Consider the following 18,362-nt stretch of genomic DNA (forward strand, 5'->3'; position numbering starts at 1 on the left):
GTGGACCCCGTGCGATCAACTATTAATGACCTATCCTGATTTTGGTCATAAATAGTATTTCAATAGAAAACCCCTTTAATTACTGTATATGTGTATATATACACTGCTTGTCAAAAAATATTAGCGTTGTTGGAATCGAATGACACTTTCTGTGTGATTGTAACGCTGATATAAGTAAGTGATTACAATATCAGAGGAAAAGGAGAATTTAGTGTGAAAAACTGACCCCTTAAGGGGAGGCTCTAGTACCCTGTTGTACCGCCTCTAGCTTGGATACAAGATGTGATACGGGCGGGCATGGAGGTTCTAGTACCCTGTTGTACCGCCTCTAGCTTGGATACAAGATGTGATACGGGCGGGCATGGAGCCTCTAGTACCCTGTTGTACTGCCTCTAGCTTGGATACAAGATGTGATACAGGCAGACATGGAGGCTCTAGTAGCCTGTTGTACCACCTCTAGCTTGGATACAAGATGTAATACGGGCGGGCATGGAGGCTCTAAATAGGACATGCTGTAGGTTTTTATTTATGCACAGTATTGGTCCGCATAAAAAAACGCAAATCTGAACCCCACTTTACTTTAATGTGTCCGTGCGCTGGCCGTGTTCAGTCAGGGAAGAATATAGACAGAAAATACGCCTGTGGGCCCTGAGGATCCATAGTGTGGAGAGTATGGACGCCATAAAGGCCCCGTGCATTGCGCTCTGCCATGGGGCGTACTGCGGCGCAGGACAACACGAGCCAGAAATACAGACTGCTCCTGTGTGACGTAAACACCTTCTGTGGCGTCCGTTTGGGCAAATACACTTCTTATTACTACTTTCTATGCTACTGTTTGCTGCTCCACACAGAAGTTGCCCCTTTGGCACAGGCTGACAGCTGAGGACACCTGGTGGTCATAATGGGGAACACAGAAAAATCAACTCAGCGTCAGTGCTCAGACATATGCATATTAATACTATCCCCGAAAACTAATGCCACCCCGGACCACAGCCTGCCAGTTTCAGAAAACTAGGCTTTATTTCAGTCAACGAAACACAGCTGCCCGGTTGTCTGCCAGCAACAAACATGGCTCCTCATAACAGCCTAAGGAACCTTTCATACGGAAGGAACTTTACCATAAACAAAGATGGCTTCCGATGTTTCTTCCGCCTTTTTTCCATTCATTGGCTTCAGGCCGGAGCACGTGATGCAGAAGGGGGCGTGGTTTCCTATAGGTCGACTGACTGTTTTGAAGTGGGAAGTAAGTGAAAATCCTGACAGGAATTTGGGTGGCGGGAAAAGAGTGCGGGCTGGGCGCTCCTTCACGTGAATGTGTGGGAATGATGATATTAGTGCAGTCCTGTCATGTTTCAGCCATTCATAAAAATGCAAAGTTATCAATGTGAGGTAATTTTTTACGAAAATTGACTTTCACATTAAAATGACTATTTCAGGACTTATTAATAATGAATATTCCCTGTGAGTGTTGCGCTTCCTAGATGACGTTTGCGTAAGTGTCATCAGACGAGTTGATGGAGGCGACCGCAGCGCATGCCGCCACTTTCGTGGTCCCATGTTAAGGAAGTGATGGCGATATGTATTAGGGCTTGTTCCTAGGGGCGTAAGCGCGTTTCGGCTGCATATCTACAAGAACGAAAATTACTTACGCCCGCCCCGCTGTGTGCCAAAAAAGCACACAAAATGCGCCGCGAATATGCAGGTTTCCTCTATATTTACGCACCGCCATTGGTCCCCCTAGGCGTCTACGGTGCGTAATACGCACCAAGATAGAGCACGCCGTGTATTCCTTCACGCGATCGCACATTGCATCAAAAAATACACTCGTGGGAACCAATCAGAGGGATCGATTACATGTGCAAAAACTGCGCTTCTAATAGACGGCAGAAGGAGCTCTGACTGCTGTGGCGCCCGGATGTACCTGTAGAACAGGGCTGCGCTAACGTGTACAGCCCGGTGCGGGCCAGAAACTTGGACACAATAGCGCGGCGCGGTAAGCTGTGTTGTCTGGTTAAGTGCCCCTGGCTTGATGGGTGCGCGGCAAACTCCATTCTAGTCGGTCAGGCATTGGTCATGACCGCGACGTACGGGAATTGGCACCTCCATGGCTTGCAAGGAAATCCAAGTACAGTTGTGAACAGAGACTTAAAAGCAAATAGTCCTTCATGGGGATTAGGAAAAACTGTAAAATTAGGTTTAAAAAAAATTAAGCATTAAAAAACAAAAAATACAAATGAAAAGAAAAATTTTTCTTTTCTAAAAAAAAAAATATATATATCTATATATCTATATATATATATATATATATATATATATATGTGTGTATGTATATATATGTATATATATATATATATATATATATATATATATATATATATATATAGATCTACATCCCTGTCTCTCCCAGCTCCATAGAAGTGAATAGAGTGGTGGTCACACCTAGGCGGACTCAGGGGGGCAGAGCAGTGGTCACACCTAGGTGGAGTCGGGGGCAGAGCGGTGGTTACACCTAGGGGGACTCGGGGAGGGGGGCAAAGCGGTGGTTACACCTAGGGGGACTCGGGGAGGGGGGCAAAGCGGTGGTCACACCTAGGGGGACTCGTGGGGGGGGGGAGGGCAGTGTTCACACCTAGGGGGGCTCGGGGGGCAGAGCGGTGGTCACACCTAGGGGGGCTCGGGGGGGGGGGCAGAGCGTTGTTCACACCTAGGGGGGCTCGGGGGGGCAGAGCTGTGGTCACACCTAGGGGGGCTCGGGGGGGCAGAGCTGTGGTCACACCTAGGGGGGCTCGGGGGGGCAGAGCTGTGGTCACACCTAGGGGGGCTCGGGGGGGCAGAGCTGTGGTCACACCTAGGGGGGCTCGGGGGGCAGAGCGGTGGTCACACCTAGGGGGGCTCAGGGGGCAGAGCGGTGGTCACACCTAGGGGGGCTCGGGGGGCAGAGCGGTGGTCACACCTAGGGGGAATCGGGGGGCAGAGCGGTGGTCACACCTAGGGGGAATCAGGGGGCAGAGCGGTGGTCACACCTAGGGGGAATCGGGGGGCAGAGCAGTGGTCACACCTAGGGGGACTTAGGGGGGCATCGTCCTCGTGATCCCTGAGGCTCCCAGCGGCCAGACCCTCAGCAGTCATGCTTGTGTGGGTAAGTAAAGTTGGTTTCACATCTGCGCTCGGGGTTCTGCGTTCCTGGTCCGTTCGTGGAGCAAAAAAGGGGAATCCCCACGGCCAAACAGCGCCAAATTAAGCCTATTGACTATAATGGGGTCCGTTCACTTTCCACTCAGGTCCTCGGCTTTTGGACAGATGAAAAGGTGCTTCATGCATCGCTTTTTCTTCCAGTGTATTGAGCCGGATTTGCGACGGAACGTCTGACCGGAGGATCCAACAGAGACGTGACAGCGGCCCGCTAAATGTTATTAGTAGTGTTATGCCTTTATGTATGGTGGTATCAGAGGTTATGGCCTCTTCACAGGACAGTGCGGCTTTACACATCACGCCTGCAGGAAGGCCGCTGTCAGACGATTGTGTTAGGCCAACTTCACACGGGCGAGTGTGATAGAAGGCTGTGAAACTTGGCCCGATATCGCGCTCGCCAACATGTGATTTCCCCAAGGATACGACGTGTTTTTGTATCAAAACCTCGCATCACGCGCGTGTGCACCTAGCATGGGGTGCGATGCGGCCGCCAGCCCCATCGAAAGTGAGCGATGCGAGGGCATGCCCAAAGACAGGACATGCGTTGTTTTTTTTTGTGTATGATGCCATTTAAAAGAACGGAATTGATATTTGTGCGACATTTGTGCATCTCACAATACGCAAATCTCGCATGAGAATTTTGGCCTTAGGGTGTATTTACACCGGCATAAAAAGTGCGTGAGTTCTGTGCATTTGCGCAAAGCAAACAACTTACGGGTTATAATAAGCCATTATTTCCAAGAGGTTAATTTGCGCGGATGATTTTCCTCTCGCACCGACAGTGTGAGAGAGAGAAACTGAAGCCGGTCCTGTTTTCATGCAAGTCTTGCAAGAGAATAGCACTTGCAATGTGTGGTGTCTTACCGTTCGGGGAGCAGCAAAGGGGAATCCCCGCGGCCGAACTGTTCTGTTTCTGGAGGGAACTGAACAGCACCGGACGGACCCCATTGACTGTCATGGGGTCCGTCCACTTTCCGCCCAGCTGCCTGGCTTTTGGACGGAAGGAGAAGCGCTGCATGCTGCGCCATTTCTTCCGGTATTTTCAGTCGTATCTCCAGAGGTTCTGCCGCAGAAGTGAAACCAGCCTAAGTACGACTCAGTAGACCTGCGGCGGAGCCAGGACACTCGTCCGTAATTAAGGCACAGAGATACGCCCGTAGTATGCTCCTGTGAAGAATGGAAGAGTCGTGCGGAGTGATGGAGGATTCTATGTGCTGCCGCTACTTATAGCTCTATGGGAGATTTGGGATCGGCTGCGTGGGAAGACATTACTAATGCACATTTATAATATAGTACTGGGATTGTTGCGTTTTCATAAATCCATTGTTATGACTAATTCTCACACTTTTGCTTTTTAGGACATGTATTTCTTGATCGTTACCGTGGTGACCTGTGTGGGTCTCCTACTTCTGTGGAATGGTAAGCGGCTACGTCTATGGATGGCAGAGCTGAAGCGTCGGCAGAGCCTCAAGGTCTTGTCCAGGGAGCGGCACAGGAAGAGCTTGGAGCGGGACACTTGTAAAGCTCAGGACATACAGGAGAAACTGCTGCTGGAGTCCTTGGAGAAGCATCAAAATACAGAGTATGGTCTCAAGAACAATTTCCGAAACTTACAGGGTTAGTAAAGTCTGAGATATTACAGCTAACTATGACTTCTTTTGGTATTTGCTTTGGCTTTGGCTAACTCCAGCCACGCTGTTTAAAGGGAACCTGTCACCTCTGAACAGCACCATACACTAAGTTCTGGTGTTTGGGGAGGGGACAGCGAGCCAGGGATGTACTTTTTATTTTTTTATACTCCCCCGCTTTCCCTTGTGGTGTTCCCAGACGAAGACCACGCACAGCATGGAAATCTGCCATGCGTACGAACTCCTATAGAAGTCTATGGGAGAGCATGCGCACAGTGGTCTGAAAAGAGTCCGATTTTCAGACTGTGTCCAGAATTTAGCGAGGGGCACTTAGCGAGGGGCACTAATGGGTGAGCATGAAAATAACATGCTCCAGCTCCCTGTCCCTTCCCATTCAGCACCTCAAGTTCCTCAGTAAGCTTCGTTAGGCATGAATAATGTATAAACTGCTGCATTTATTACAGCGCCATCACTGATTGGATAATGTCAGATGGTATAGGGATCCCATTAGCAAGAAGAATAGTTGTCAGTTTATCCATACGTTTTGCAGGAGGAGTAACAGAGGAACGGCCGAGTTCTAATAAGAGGCACCACAGTGTTGTTGTTTTATAGGACAGACATGCCAGCGAGATGAGAAGTCTTCCTAAAGGCTACGGATACCTACACTGACATTTTTTTGTAAAGTGTTTTTTTTTGTTTTTTTTTTAGCGTAAAAACTATTTTTACAATTGGTTGTTAAACATTTTAACCCTTTATCTTCTATGCTTCCATGTACTGCAATACACTGCAGTGTTGGAGGACTGAGATTTTTGCAGATTAATGGGACTCTGAAACTAATGATGGGGGTCGATAGGTGGCAAGTGTATAATGTAATGCCTATAGCAGGTGGAGGGGAAGAGATGTGGGATATACTGTTTAGCTAATTAGTTTTACTTAACTAATATGCGGGTTGCTTCTGTTTAGCAGCGGCGAATGACGGCTCCTTATTGTGCTTGACGACCATCCTTCCTTTTGAGGCATAATTCATTTTCCCTCACAATAAGGATCGGAGGTTTTCAGAAGCAGCCCACACTTCGCATTGACTTCAATAGGATGAGTGGTTGCAATAACAACCCGGGATGCTGCAATGTGAGCAGAGGTGTCCGCTTTTGAATCAATGTACACATCGACAGAAGGCTGGATATCATCTGATTACTGGGGGCCCCGAGCGGACCTCTACCACTCCACCTATCTTGAGGATACTGTAGGTCATCAGTAGTTAAAAACCAGGCAATCCCTTTAAGATTTATTCCTTTGCTTGAAATTTGTATTTAAAGCGGCCTTTGAATTCCGGGACGAAATTCTGTCCCGGGACCCGAGAGGGATGGAATTATATTACCTACACTTGTACCACGCTGTTGGTTCCAAGTTCTGTTTTCAATCATCCAAGATGGCCAATGCAATCTTCAGACTACCTAACCCTAATACTGTTAGTACTACCAATGCACTATACCTGCTCTCTCATTGGGCAGAGCTGCCTATGTAATCATCACTGGCCAATCGGACAGCAGTGTACAGTGATAGATAGATAATTATAATTGCTGCAGATATCTTGGACAGCTAAAATCAGGCCCTGAAACCGATGGACTGGAGGAGCAGCTGAGAACTGTAGGTGATATACTCCCGTGCCTCTCCTGACCCATGCAGAATTCTATCCCGAAACCGATGGGTTGCTTTAAGTGTTTTTTACTGTCTGTTATGCCGCCCCTGTATGGTTAAACCAAGGTGCAAATTTTTTCCTTGCAGATGTGCCCTCATTTCAGAAGATACAACCTCTGACTCAGTACAGTGACTATAAAGACTACTTACAGCGCACGTCGCAAGGAGAAGAAAACGTATTGGTGGCGGGAAGACCGTCTGTCTTGGTGGCAACTGCAGGGACCTCTGGAAACCGCTCCATGGTCCCCCTCAGTAATAAGAGTGCAACTGAACGTTTCCTTCAGGTATCTACTAGGATGTAATTGTTTTCTGGTTCCTTGATTACATTGGGAAGCCAGTAAACAGGACAGCGCCTCAGGAAAATAGAAAAAAGTGGGTATTTAAGGGGAAAGAGAAAAGGACTTACTAGGTGTGAACTGCTAGACCCAAGGGAAGGGGGCGGTCGTCACACCCGTGGTCCGATAGACATGTTGGTAAGCCTCCTGTGCCAGGTGGGTCATCCAAAAGGAGGCCTGGAGAGCTACAGAGAGGTCCAAAACTACAGATAAGGTTTGGTATACAAGGAGGAAACAATGTAAAAAAAACACCTTCTGCGCTCATAAGAGGTGAACAATTATATTGGCGTAGAGAAGGGGGATATACTCCCAACAAATACCCTCTCCTGAAGATGGTGCCAAATAGGTAGAAATGAAGAGTCACATAGGGTAAATTTTTATTTAGTACAAATGAGAGGTATAGAGGTCCAAAGCAATACAGATGTCCAATGCAACGCATTTCGGTGTTCTAGTGACACCTTTTTCAAGCCAAAGTTCACTGATTATAAGATCAAAAGGTGTTTTTCTTACCCACTGTTTCCTACATTGGGAATCTCTGATGCAGTACTATATGTTATGTAGAGTAATTGTATGTGTCTGTAATTGTAGAGAGATGCCATTAACAATATATTTGATTATTTCCCTTTATACAATAATCTGCTAGCACTTGCCACCAGAGAACATACCTTTTGTAGGAGGTTGTCCTAAAACGGATGTAGAGATCAGAGGTTGACTTTTCAGCCAGGTGAATGGGGTTTTCTGGGCAAAAACTATCCTCGGAGTAACTCATCAATAAGTAGTTGGCTGGAACCCGCCGCTCGGGATCCCTGGTGATCAGCTGATCACTCACTGCCAGAAAACCCCTTTCACCTGGCTGAAAAGTCAACCTTTGATCTATACATCCGTTCTTGATCTCAGCCTTCTACAAAAGGTATGTTCTCTGGTGGCAACTGCTAGCAAATTATTGTATAAAGTGAAATGATCGTTCTTAATGGCATCTCTCTACAATTACAGATGTCGTAATAGGGGACGGGAGCAGAAGTGCCATATTCAGCTTCGCTCTCAATGAAATCAGTGGGAGCTGAAGTGGCTATTACTTCCGCCTCTGACACCAAGGTAGTATGTGGAAGTGTAATAGCCGTTTCAGCCCCTGTTAATCTTAATGGGAGTGTAGCTAATTACGGCACTTCTCCTCTCGTCCCCTAGGATGATGTCTGGCCCCACTGCAGTGACAGTGGCCCGGGTGATCATCTGACTACCAGGGATCCCGAGCGGCGGATCCCTGGCAATTAACTCTCTTAATAATTTGAGAGTGGATGTGTCACTTGGCTTCAGTGATGTAAATCCTGGAAAAGTATACAAGTAACAATAGGTTACTGAGGGGTTTTTATATTTAAGTGGAATCTAGGTCCAGGATTTAGGGATGACCTGCGAGCTGAGTGGGTATGTCGCTACAATACTCCATCAAAGGTTTTTACCTGTGTCTTATAACCTCAGAGCAGACACACCTTGCTACAGCTTCACCAGTGCAGACTGGACAAGCATTATATTGGAGTCCTCACCTGGGAACAAACTCTGCATACCCGTGAGATCACCCTGGCGGATTATGAACTTTTAACATAGTAACATAGTAAGTTAGGCTGAAAAAAGACATATGTCTCTCAGTGTTGATCCAGAGGAAGGCAAAAAAACAATGAGGTAAAAGCCAAGTTTCCCCATTTAAAGGAAAAAATTATTTCCCGACCTCAATCTGGCAATCGGAATAATCCCCGGATCACTGACCCTTTTGAAGTACTCAGTGACTATTATATGTAATATTGCTACACTCATGAAAGCCGTCCAGGCCCCTCTTGGACTTTTTTATCGAGTTCGCTATCACCACATCCTCAGGCAGAGAGTTCCATAGTCTCACTGCTCTTAGAGTAAAGAACCACCTTCTATGTCGGTGTAGAAACCTTTTTTCCTATAGACGTAGAGGACGCCCCCTTGTTACAGTCACAGTCCTGGGTATAAATAGGCTAGCAATTATTAGAAAATTATAGTACCAGTGTTTTTCACACACACACAGAGCACCCCTTGTGCAAGATCATATTTTCTCCAGCAGGCTTCGGGGTATTTCTGTAGCTTCCAAATTGTATAGTGTGCACACATCATCGACCAGATCAGACACAAATGCTGGTCTAAAACTGGGAGAGTCTCTACAATGTGTAGAGGCTCAGGCTTTTTATTATAACACATGACACCTGCCCTTTAATGGGCGTGCAACAGATTACATCAGTAACATATAAGATTCTCATTTGTCGGATCATATAGAATCTCCCGCCTCTCTGCCCACCCTTCCTCAAGCCCGATGTAGCTTGGACTTTGTCTTCTTAGCATGCAGGCAACCTTAAGCAATGTCTGTGTACGTGGCAACTCATTGTTTAAATAGTGTCTGTGTGGGGGGGTGGAAGAGGGCTAGGAAAACACTCAGTATTGGACGAGTATACATATAGCACTATGACCTTTAACTCTTAGAGGCTGTTTGTGCAACTTATGTACTCAGCTAACATTACACCACACATCTTTCACCATGCCATTGTCCAACAAATACCATGATGAGATTGTGTGGCCTTTAACCTCCACAAAGTTAAAAGTCATTACAATAGCATAATACATTTGGTTTATACAAATCAATAGACATTTTATACTGACTAATTATCATGTCTACTACACCCTGATCATCTGGAGTGAGTGAGTTACGTGCTCCACCCCTGATCACATGACTGTAACGTCATCAAAAGTCCTTGATCCGGAGGTCATCCCGGGTGAGTGAGTTATGCATCCCCTACAAATGTGATGACATCACTGTCATGTGATCAGGGGCGGGGAATTTAACTCACTGACTCCGGATGAAGGACCTCTGATTACATCACTGTTATGTGATATGGGGCGGAGCTTGTAACTCACTCACAGACGGACAAGTGGTCGTTAGTATTTTGATGAGGGGAGAGATCTCTGTATTGTCCCCTGATATATTTATACATAGTTATTAGGTCGCTCCTCAGAAGTCTTCTGTCTACACTAGATAGTCCCAATTTTATTAAGTTCTCTGGGTATTCTAGTCCACCCATTCCATTTATTACTTTAGCTGCCGCCTTTGTACCCACTCAAGCTCTGATATGTCCTTCATGAGTACCGGTGCCCAAAACTGTTCACAATATTCTATGTGTGGTCTAACCAGTGACTTGTAAAGAGGAAGAACAATGTTTTCATCATGTGCCCCTAGACCTCTTTGGATGCACACCATGATCCTTTTTGCCTTGGTAGCAGCTGCCTGACACTGGTTGCCCTCTCCAGCGATGGAGAGGTGAGCATATATATTTTTTTATTTTTTAAACACGTTTGGGATGATTTTCGGGGAAGGACTTATATTTCAAGCCCCCCCCCCCCCCCCCCGAAAATAATAGCCGCGGGGAGTCGGCCATTTAACTTTCTTACCGGAACATGCAGAATCGTACCGCCACTACTGGTTGTGTTCCAACAACAGGTCACGTGGTATTGCGGCCTCTGTTGTCAGTGACGTCATAGGAGAGCCTTGGGCTATGGCCTCATTAAAAGAGGCAAGGCCCTCTTTTACTTCGTCGGGGCGTTGGTGTAAGTAAATCTACAGCCACAGCAGGTGACTCCTCAGCAGCAAAAAGCTCCCATGGAGGCTATGCAAGCCCAGAAAGAGACAAATCAGCTTCTCATGAAGCAGATTGCTACACTTACAGAAGCAGTCAGAGCCAAAGAGAGTGTAACCCTCCTAAGCCAAAATGCCGGTGTCAGCATGCGGAAAACAGTGAGAGGCCATACAGAAAATTACCCCTGAGGACAAGGTTAAGGCTTTTTTAACTGTCTTTGGGAGCAGGTTCTCTCTTTCTGCCACTCTTTCATAGTGAACCCGCCCCCCAGAGTATTGAACTTGCCCCCAGAGTGATGGGCAGACGTATTGGCATCTTATTCGACTGGGAAGCCTCAAAAGGTGTATTATGATATGACCTGGTAGGATGCCAAGGAGGATAGCAAATTAAAAGCTGAAATTCTTGCTCGCCTTGGAGTAACACTGGTGGTCACAGTTCAGTACGTGTGCCAGGGGATGTACAGCAAAGACAAGCCTCTCAGGTGTTTGACCTGTTTCATCTGTTTTTAGAGTATCTGCAGCCTAAAGCCACATTTACACAGGACGAATGTCAGCCAAACATTTTCCCGACAGTCGTCCCGTGTAAATGGGGCTTATGTCATCTTCTCCTACACAAATGGTAGAAAGATTACACGGGACACTCATCCCCGCATGTACTCACTCCCATACTGTTGCTCAGGAGCGAGTATCGTTGGCTCGCAGCTGGGCGGCTGGAGGAGATTTCTCTCCTCACTTTCCCCTGCCTCTCTCCATTCACTTAACACAGCGGCCGTTCAGTACTAAACGGCTGCTGTTTACACTGAGCGATCATCGTTCAGCTCATCTTTCATCGTGTAGGTGGCATAATATCCTGAACGACGATCGTTTAGTGTAAACAGCAGCCGTTCAGTACTGAACAGCCGCTGTGTTAAGTGAATGGAGAGGGGTGGAGGAGAGCGAGAATTGAAATCTGCTCCAGCCGTCCTGGCCACCTGTTGGCCGCTCTGTCAGAGAGCCAGCGATACTTGCTCCTGTCTAACAGCACGGGAGCGAGTATGTGCGGGGACAAGTGTCGGGCATCGTTGGCCTGACATTCATCCAGTGTAAATAGGGCTTAACTCCATACAATGTTGGGTTGCCCAAGGAGACCACCAGAATGCGGATGTCTTGGTGAGCCTGGTGGAAAGATATTTAGCAGTGGAAGACTCTTTCATCCACCCTACTGGTACAGAACCACCTTACCGAGATTCCAAATTGAGTCATATAGCCCACAAAAACGACCTAGGCCCACCACAGAATAGAATATGAAGAACAAGGAAGGATCAAAGTCTATTTTGCAAAGCCAGTCCTGTTATCTGCTGGAAGTATCATGCCCTGCGACATATATCAGCCCATTGCCCTACATCGACATAGCCTATGGAGTGCACTTTTGGCCGGCGCTACTTCCTGTTTGCACTCACTCTGGACAGCAACCTCAGATGGAACTTGTGGGCTACAGCTACACCCCCCAGTCGTCTGGTATGTACTGAGGGACCTAACAATATTACTACTGACCCCGATTTATAACAAATGAATTTCCTCCAGCAGTGTTGATAGGAAATAAGAAGGAGGTTTTATCCCAAGAGACGAATATACTTGATCTTGAGGTGTCTCTGGATAATTTTGGTCTACACAACTCAGCGACCTGACCTTAAAAATGCTCTTGAAGATGTGTCTGCATAGAACAATGTCCCCAAGATCCAGCGGATGATAATTGTTTTTCTCACTTTGCAATGAATAATATGTTATATCGAGTGCCTTTAATTAGAGATGAAGTAGTGGAACAACGTCCTCCGGGTCCTTATAGACACATGGTGCTAGACATGGCCCACTCTCATGTGTTAGAAGGTCATTTGGGGGCAGACAAGACACAAGAGTGCATCCTGCAGAGATTTTATTGGCTTGACTGTTAATAGGGAAATAATGAATTATTGCCAATAGTGTCCCCCTACTGGTTAACCCGCTACTGTGTCTCATTTTAAAAGCCTCTTAGTTTCATTACTAATAATTAAACTGCCGTTTGAGCGCCACGGATCTCATGGGTCTCCTAGAGGTCCTCAATACATTTTATTAGTGGTGGACTATGCCACTAGGTACCTTGAGGCAGTTCCTTTACAAAGTACATCATCTAAATGTATTGCAAGAGAATTATTCCATGTGTTTACTAGAACTGGTCTTCCTAAAGAGTTATTGACCGATCAAGGGGCACCATTTATGTCCAAGGTCATGAAAGAATTGTACAACGTGTTAAAAGCTAAACTACTACTTACTTCTGTATAGCATCCGCAGACAGAAGGTCTGGTAGAAAGGTTCAACAAAACACACAAGAGTATGTTAAAAAGGTGGTAGAAAAGGATGGCGATGACCGGGACTGTCCTCTACCAACCTACAATTCCTCATTAGGTTTCTCAAATTTCCACGGGCTTCACCTTTGAACTATTACGAGGCATCCCCGTGGATTGCTGGATGTGCCAACGGAAACCTGGGAAAGTGAAATTACTCCGAAGAAAAGTAATATTGAGTATATTGCGCAAGTGATGGAGAGGATTGCTAAGGTTATTCCTGTAGTGAAAGAACAACTCCTAAGAGCACAAGAAACGCAAGCAGGGGTATATAATAGGTCAGCCAAATATCAGGCAGTTCGGTCCAAGGCACTGGGTGCTAGTTCTTTGAGAGCAAAATTCTTGCCAAGTGGTGAGGACCTAATGAAATAGTTCAAAAAGTTGAATAGGATATATTAATCAGTTATTTGGCATTTTGACCTTATATGCTAGGGGGGCCTTGGGTATCAACACCAATGTGGTTCACCTTCGAGGTACAGCGCAGCCCGCTGATTTAACACTGGTGTAACTAATAGGCTGTAAGCCTTTATGGTGCACCACATGTATCAATTGGCCCGACTACTTTTGTATCATTTATCCATGTGCATCTTTGTGCTGGGCAGCCGCCCCTCGCCTCTGTAGGTGTGTGAGAGTGGCTTCTATTCAGTGTTTGCACCTTGCAATGCTCCTCCAGTTTGCACTTAGGCTGTCTGCATGTTTGTTTTTAGCAATATGGTCTGCAACATGCGGTTTGGCCCTTGTTGCTTGGTGAGCCCGGGGTGTCTGTGCCAATGTGCTTTGTTCTTTGTTATGTTTCAGCCTGCTTTATTCCCATCGGTGAGTTCTGGATCTGCATTGAGGGATGCATGTTTGGCCTGGCACCCTTTATATCCTGTATCTATATGTAGGTGCGGCACTGGATGGCCTCTTCCCTCTCTGTAGGTCATGTGAGCGGCTGTTCATTAGTACCCAGCACCTTTTTAAGCTCCTCTATTTAGCATTTGGTCCTTTTGCATTTAGTGGGAGGTCACGCGTCACGTTGGCCAGCTGTTACGCATGCGGAGTATCCAGGCTCCTAAAAGTTTTACCTTCTGTTTCACATAACATTTCAAGCAGATGCCCTCTTATGTTTTGTGTCAATTTCTGCCGTCTGTTTGCATATCAACACTCCTTAGGCCAACTTCTGAAATCAGTAGACCCTACGAATCATGGAGTCTGAATCCAGAAATGAATAAAGCTCTATACACCGCATGTTGGACGACACAATGAAAGTTTGCAATTTTTCATTTTACATAGTTAATACTTTTTCTGTGTCCTTTCATATTCTAGGGAACGGCTGTATATCTGGAAATCATTAATAAGTCTTTTCCTGGAGCTCTGGAAAAGGTCTTCAAGTTCTCATTACCGCCTAGTAGTCACCACTCTGATGCTGAGATCCCCATTGTTCCATGTCCAGCTACCTTATCAGCCAATTTTCTGAAGGACCTCTACTCTCCTCCTGCACCCGTCCATCCCAGCATGTCTCATCGTGACATACTTTACACTCAGCTGCTCTTCTCACTCAGGAACCCAGACCTAAGTATGCTTGAAGCCAACTTCTTCTGTCTCCTTCATTACGTGTTTTCCATTTTGGAGGATTGTTGGGAGTCTCTTGTTACTGATATTCAGAAAGGACGGATCAGTTCAGAACTTGGGGTTCCTCTAGAAACAAGAAGGCAGATAGAGGATATGTTGGTCCCAGATGCATCCCGAGCTGCAGAACTGCACTGTCAGTTCCAAAAAGGATTTCATGGGATTGCCAAGAGGTTGTGGCCCAAGTTACAAGTGATCGTGGCCGTGGAAAGTGGAGGTAGTGACGTGGACCGACAGATTCTTCAGGACAGTATATGTCAAGGGACTCCAGTTTATTCTCCCACTTACTGTGCATCAGAAGGTATGGAATGATTTTTCAGTCGGTGCAGATTATCCGTCGTAATGTAATGATTGCAATTTCCATCCACCGTACGGAAATGTAATGCTGTGTTTTATCTTTACCAGGTCTATGTGCTGTAAATCTTTGGCCAATGGAAGATACCCCACAGTATGTGCTTTGCCCCCGATCTGTATTCTTTGAGTTTATCCCTGTAGACATGAGTGAGCAGGAACAGCCGACTACATTGTGTATACAAGATGTGAGTGCCGGCAAAGCCTATGAATTGGTTATAACCAACAAAGATGGACTCTATAGGTGAGTACGCATGTTTAAAGGGGTTGTCCCGCGAAAGCAAGTGGGGTTATACACTTCTGTATGGCCATATTAATGCTCTTTGTAATGTACATTGTGCATTAAATATGAGCCAAACAGAAGTTATTCACTTACCTGTTCCGTTGCTAGCGTCCTCGTCTCCATGGTGCCGTCTAATTTTCAGCGTCTAATCGCCCGATTAGACGCGCTTGCGCAGTCCGGTCTTCTTTTCTGAATGGGGCCGCTCGTGCCGGAGAGCGGCTCCTCGTAGCTCCGCCCCGTCACGTGCCGATTCCAGCCAATCAGGAGGCTGGAATCGGCAATGGACCGCACAGAAGACCTGCGGTCCACCGAGGGAGAAGATCCCGGCGGCCATCTTCACAAGGTAAGTAAGAAGTCACCGGAGCGCGGGGATTCAGGTAAGCACTGTCCGGTTTTTTTTTTTAACCCCTGCATCGGGTTTGTCTCGCGCCGAACGGGGGGGCTATTGAAAAAAAAAAAAAACCCGTTTCGGCGCGGGACAACCCCTTTAAGGGCTGCTGCATTTTTAATGCTTGTAACAAAAGCAAATAAAACACTATGAGGACACGAAGCGGTAATGCAACAGAAAATCCACATTAATATTGCTTCAAGAACCACAACAGAATCTGCACCATTGGTGAGGATTGTTGACACGCTATATGTTTTGTTTTTTTCCGCAGCTGATTTCATCCTTTCAATAGAAATGGGTAAAGTCTGCTCCGGATCCCCAACAAAATCCGCAGATTTTAGCACGTTTTTTTCCGCTGCCAATAATTTGCACCATTTTCTCTACGTCTGAACCTACCCTGAGGTACATTTACTAGAACTGGCATTTCATACAACAGTTTCTGTTAGGGTACATGCACACGCAATGTATTTTGGTGTGGATTTGCAACAGAATCTGCAGCAAATATATTGTGGTGTGGATTTTGGTGTGGATCTTCACTAAATTCGGCACCATTTGGTGACCTTTGCCGGAGATGTGCAGCACCGATTCCGCTCAGTTTGAACATACCCTTTAAGTAAGATTGTTGGGCCATGAGTGGTCCTGTCTACTTTCACGAAGCCCTGACCACTTTTAAGAAAATTGCAGAGGTTAGCTAAAAAAAATGCCCAAAAGATGCACATTTTTGCACAAGTACAACAGTAGAAATTAGCTACTTTTTAAAGTGTGACAATCACTTTAACGTTTTATTGCTTCAAATGCTGCTCACATTAAGATTAACTGACTAAAAAGCTATTGTAGCTCAATCCACCTTGATCTCATGTATAAAAAATACAGCAGACACACAATGGAGAAGCTACATAAAGCAACCAATCAAATCTGTGCTTTCATTTTCTAACCTTCACACGATCATTATATCTGCAGTATGGTTGGTTGGTATCAGGCGTTGCACTGTCTCTTGCCTGCATCAGTTTTCAGACAAGAAGCCTCTGCTATGTGTTATATGTATATCTCCGGAAGACTGAGGATGGTATAGAAATCTGCTCTGGATATTTTCATTTTTTTTAAAGTACTCTGGGTGAAACTTAAATGTATTCAGGTCAAACATTGTCTGCGATTTCAGTACAGTCATTATGTGCCTGGTAATAATAGTCATATCTGGGATCGGGGATTTGAAGGCCAGCTGACAGAATTGCTTTTGAAGTGGCAAGGTTTCAGTGTATTTTTTATATATTCCGATTTAATGTATAGTAATTATCCATTATTTATACACAATTACATTTTCTCTTCATTTAATTGTGACTCTTTTTGTATTTTAGATACCGGCTTGGAGATGTTGTGCAAGTTACCGGCTTCAATAATCAGAGCCCTGTAGTGAAATTCTTATATAGGTACATATTATAAGAATGGACTGTCATTTACTTACAGAGAACCTGCCATTTGATAAAGTCTTCGGGGCTGGCTGCATAGCTCTACGGCTGCGGCCCCGCTGACTCTATTTTTATTTTTTTTTCCATACTTGCCTCCATTCGCTCGGATGGGTTCTTTGGTCCATTTCCCTGTGCTGTCAGTGTGTCAAATGGGCTGTCCCCACCAGTCGCTGTCAATAAGTGATGTCGGACTGTCATTCAAGTAGAGTGTCACCTCTGCAGACTTTATCTCGTGACAGTTTCAGTGACAGCTTTGAGCGATCATTTTGCATAAAGTATTAAGTAGCTACTCAGCCACTTAAATACCAATTAGGTATGCAAATGAAGCCTTCACTGAATGCAGTTAATATACCATACCAAGGGCTGTTATCTGCGCTCAGATCCGTTGTTCTCCACGGGGAAAGAATGCTGTCAGCACTCCCAGTGGAGAACTGCTGATAAGAGTGAAGGACGATTTTTAGGTTAGACTGAATTTAACGATCAGCTAGCAGTGCACGAAAAGCGGACGATGGGCGCACATTTACACGCACCGATTATCGCTAAAACAATTGCTGATTGGCGATTTTTTTTTTTTTTTTAAAGCGATCATCGGCTGGTGTAAATGGGCCTTACAAGTATAAGGCTCTTTTATGTGCGCTGATTTCAGGCCCAAGACAACTGCAGATCTATGACATAACACGTTGATTGGCACTTATTTAAAGGGCCTTCAAACAGGCCAATACAAACTGTATTTGTATGAACATTCGTTAATACGATCATTTGTAGCTTCATTGTTGCCAGCAGCACATCTCCTGTTTACAAAAAGAGATCTACTTATGAGAACAATGTTTTTAATGGCCGCATAGAAGATGCGATCCACCAACAGAGTGTTGCTTCATTTGTTGGCTGACCTCTCCATGTTATCATGAGGCAATATTGGGGATTGGGCAGTTGTACGAACAGTCTGTGTAAAAACCATATGGATTTCCACAATGCACTGCTCTCTAATAATGGCTCTTACAGAATGATGAATTTACCAATCTGTATGAATGGAGCATAAATCGCCATATAATTAAAATGAGTACAAGATAAGTAAAAAATAATGTAGATTTTAACTGTAAATTGATGTTTTCCTGTCACTAATCTGTAGCAGGATTCATCCGTATCTTGTCACCGGTTCTGAAATTGTTCTATGTCTCTAAACAGCCATATTGTTTGTCACCTTTGACTTAGCTTCATGGTACATTATCACTTTTTTAAGACAACCAATATGGCTGCACTTCCTGTTGTCGCTCTTAAAGGAGATGTCTCACGCCGAAACGTTTTTTTTTTTTTTTAATAGCCCCCCCGTTCGGCGCGAGACAAACCCGATGCAGACATTTAAAAAAAAAAACATATAGTACTTACCCGAATCCCCGCGGTCCGGCG

The 18,362-nt window shown here is 45.5% G+C and overlaps 1 protein-coding gene across 2 annotated transcripts in view; it reads left to right on the forward strand.

Annotated features, from left to right (window-relative positions):
- The first annotated feature begins 1,212 nt into the window (after positions 1–1,212).
- Positions 1,213–18,362, forward strand: part of GHDC (GH3 domain containing) — a 56,666-nt gene continuing 39,516 nt past the window's right edge. Inside the window, exons 1-6 of one of the 2 annotated variants that reach the window (XM_066586346.1) lie at positions 1,213–1,243; positions 4,551–4,809; positions 6,606–6,802; positions 14,165–14,768; positions 14,873–15,062; positions 16,845–16,916. In XM_066586346.1, coding sequence (XP_066442443.1) covers positions 4,554–4,809; positions 6,606–6,802; positions 14,165–14,768; positions 14,873–15,062; positions 16,845–16,916 — 1,319 coding nt within the window. In that variant the 5' untranslated portion in view covers positions 1,213–1,243; positions 4,551–4,553. Of the gene's footprint in view, positions 1,244–1,277; positions 1,390–4,550; positions 4,810–6,605; positions 6,803–14,164; positions 14,769–14,872; positions 15,063–16,844; positions 16,917–18,362 lie in introns of those variants that run through there. The other variant, XM_066586345.1, reaches the window with a different exon arrangement.

Source organism: Eleutherodactylus coqui, chromosome 13 (genome assembly GCF_035609145.1).
Source record: "Eleutherodactylus coqui strain aEleCoq1 chromosome 13, aEleCoq1.hap1, whole genome shotgun sequence".
Lineage (NCBI taxonomy): Eukaryota > Metazoa > Chordata > Amphibia > Anura > Eleutherodactylidae > Eleutherodactylus > Eleutherodactylus coqui.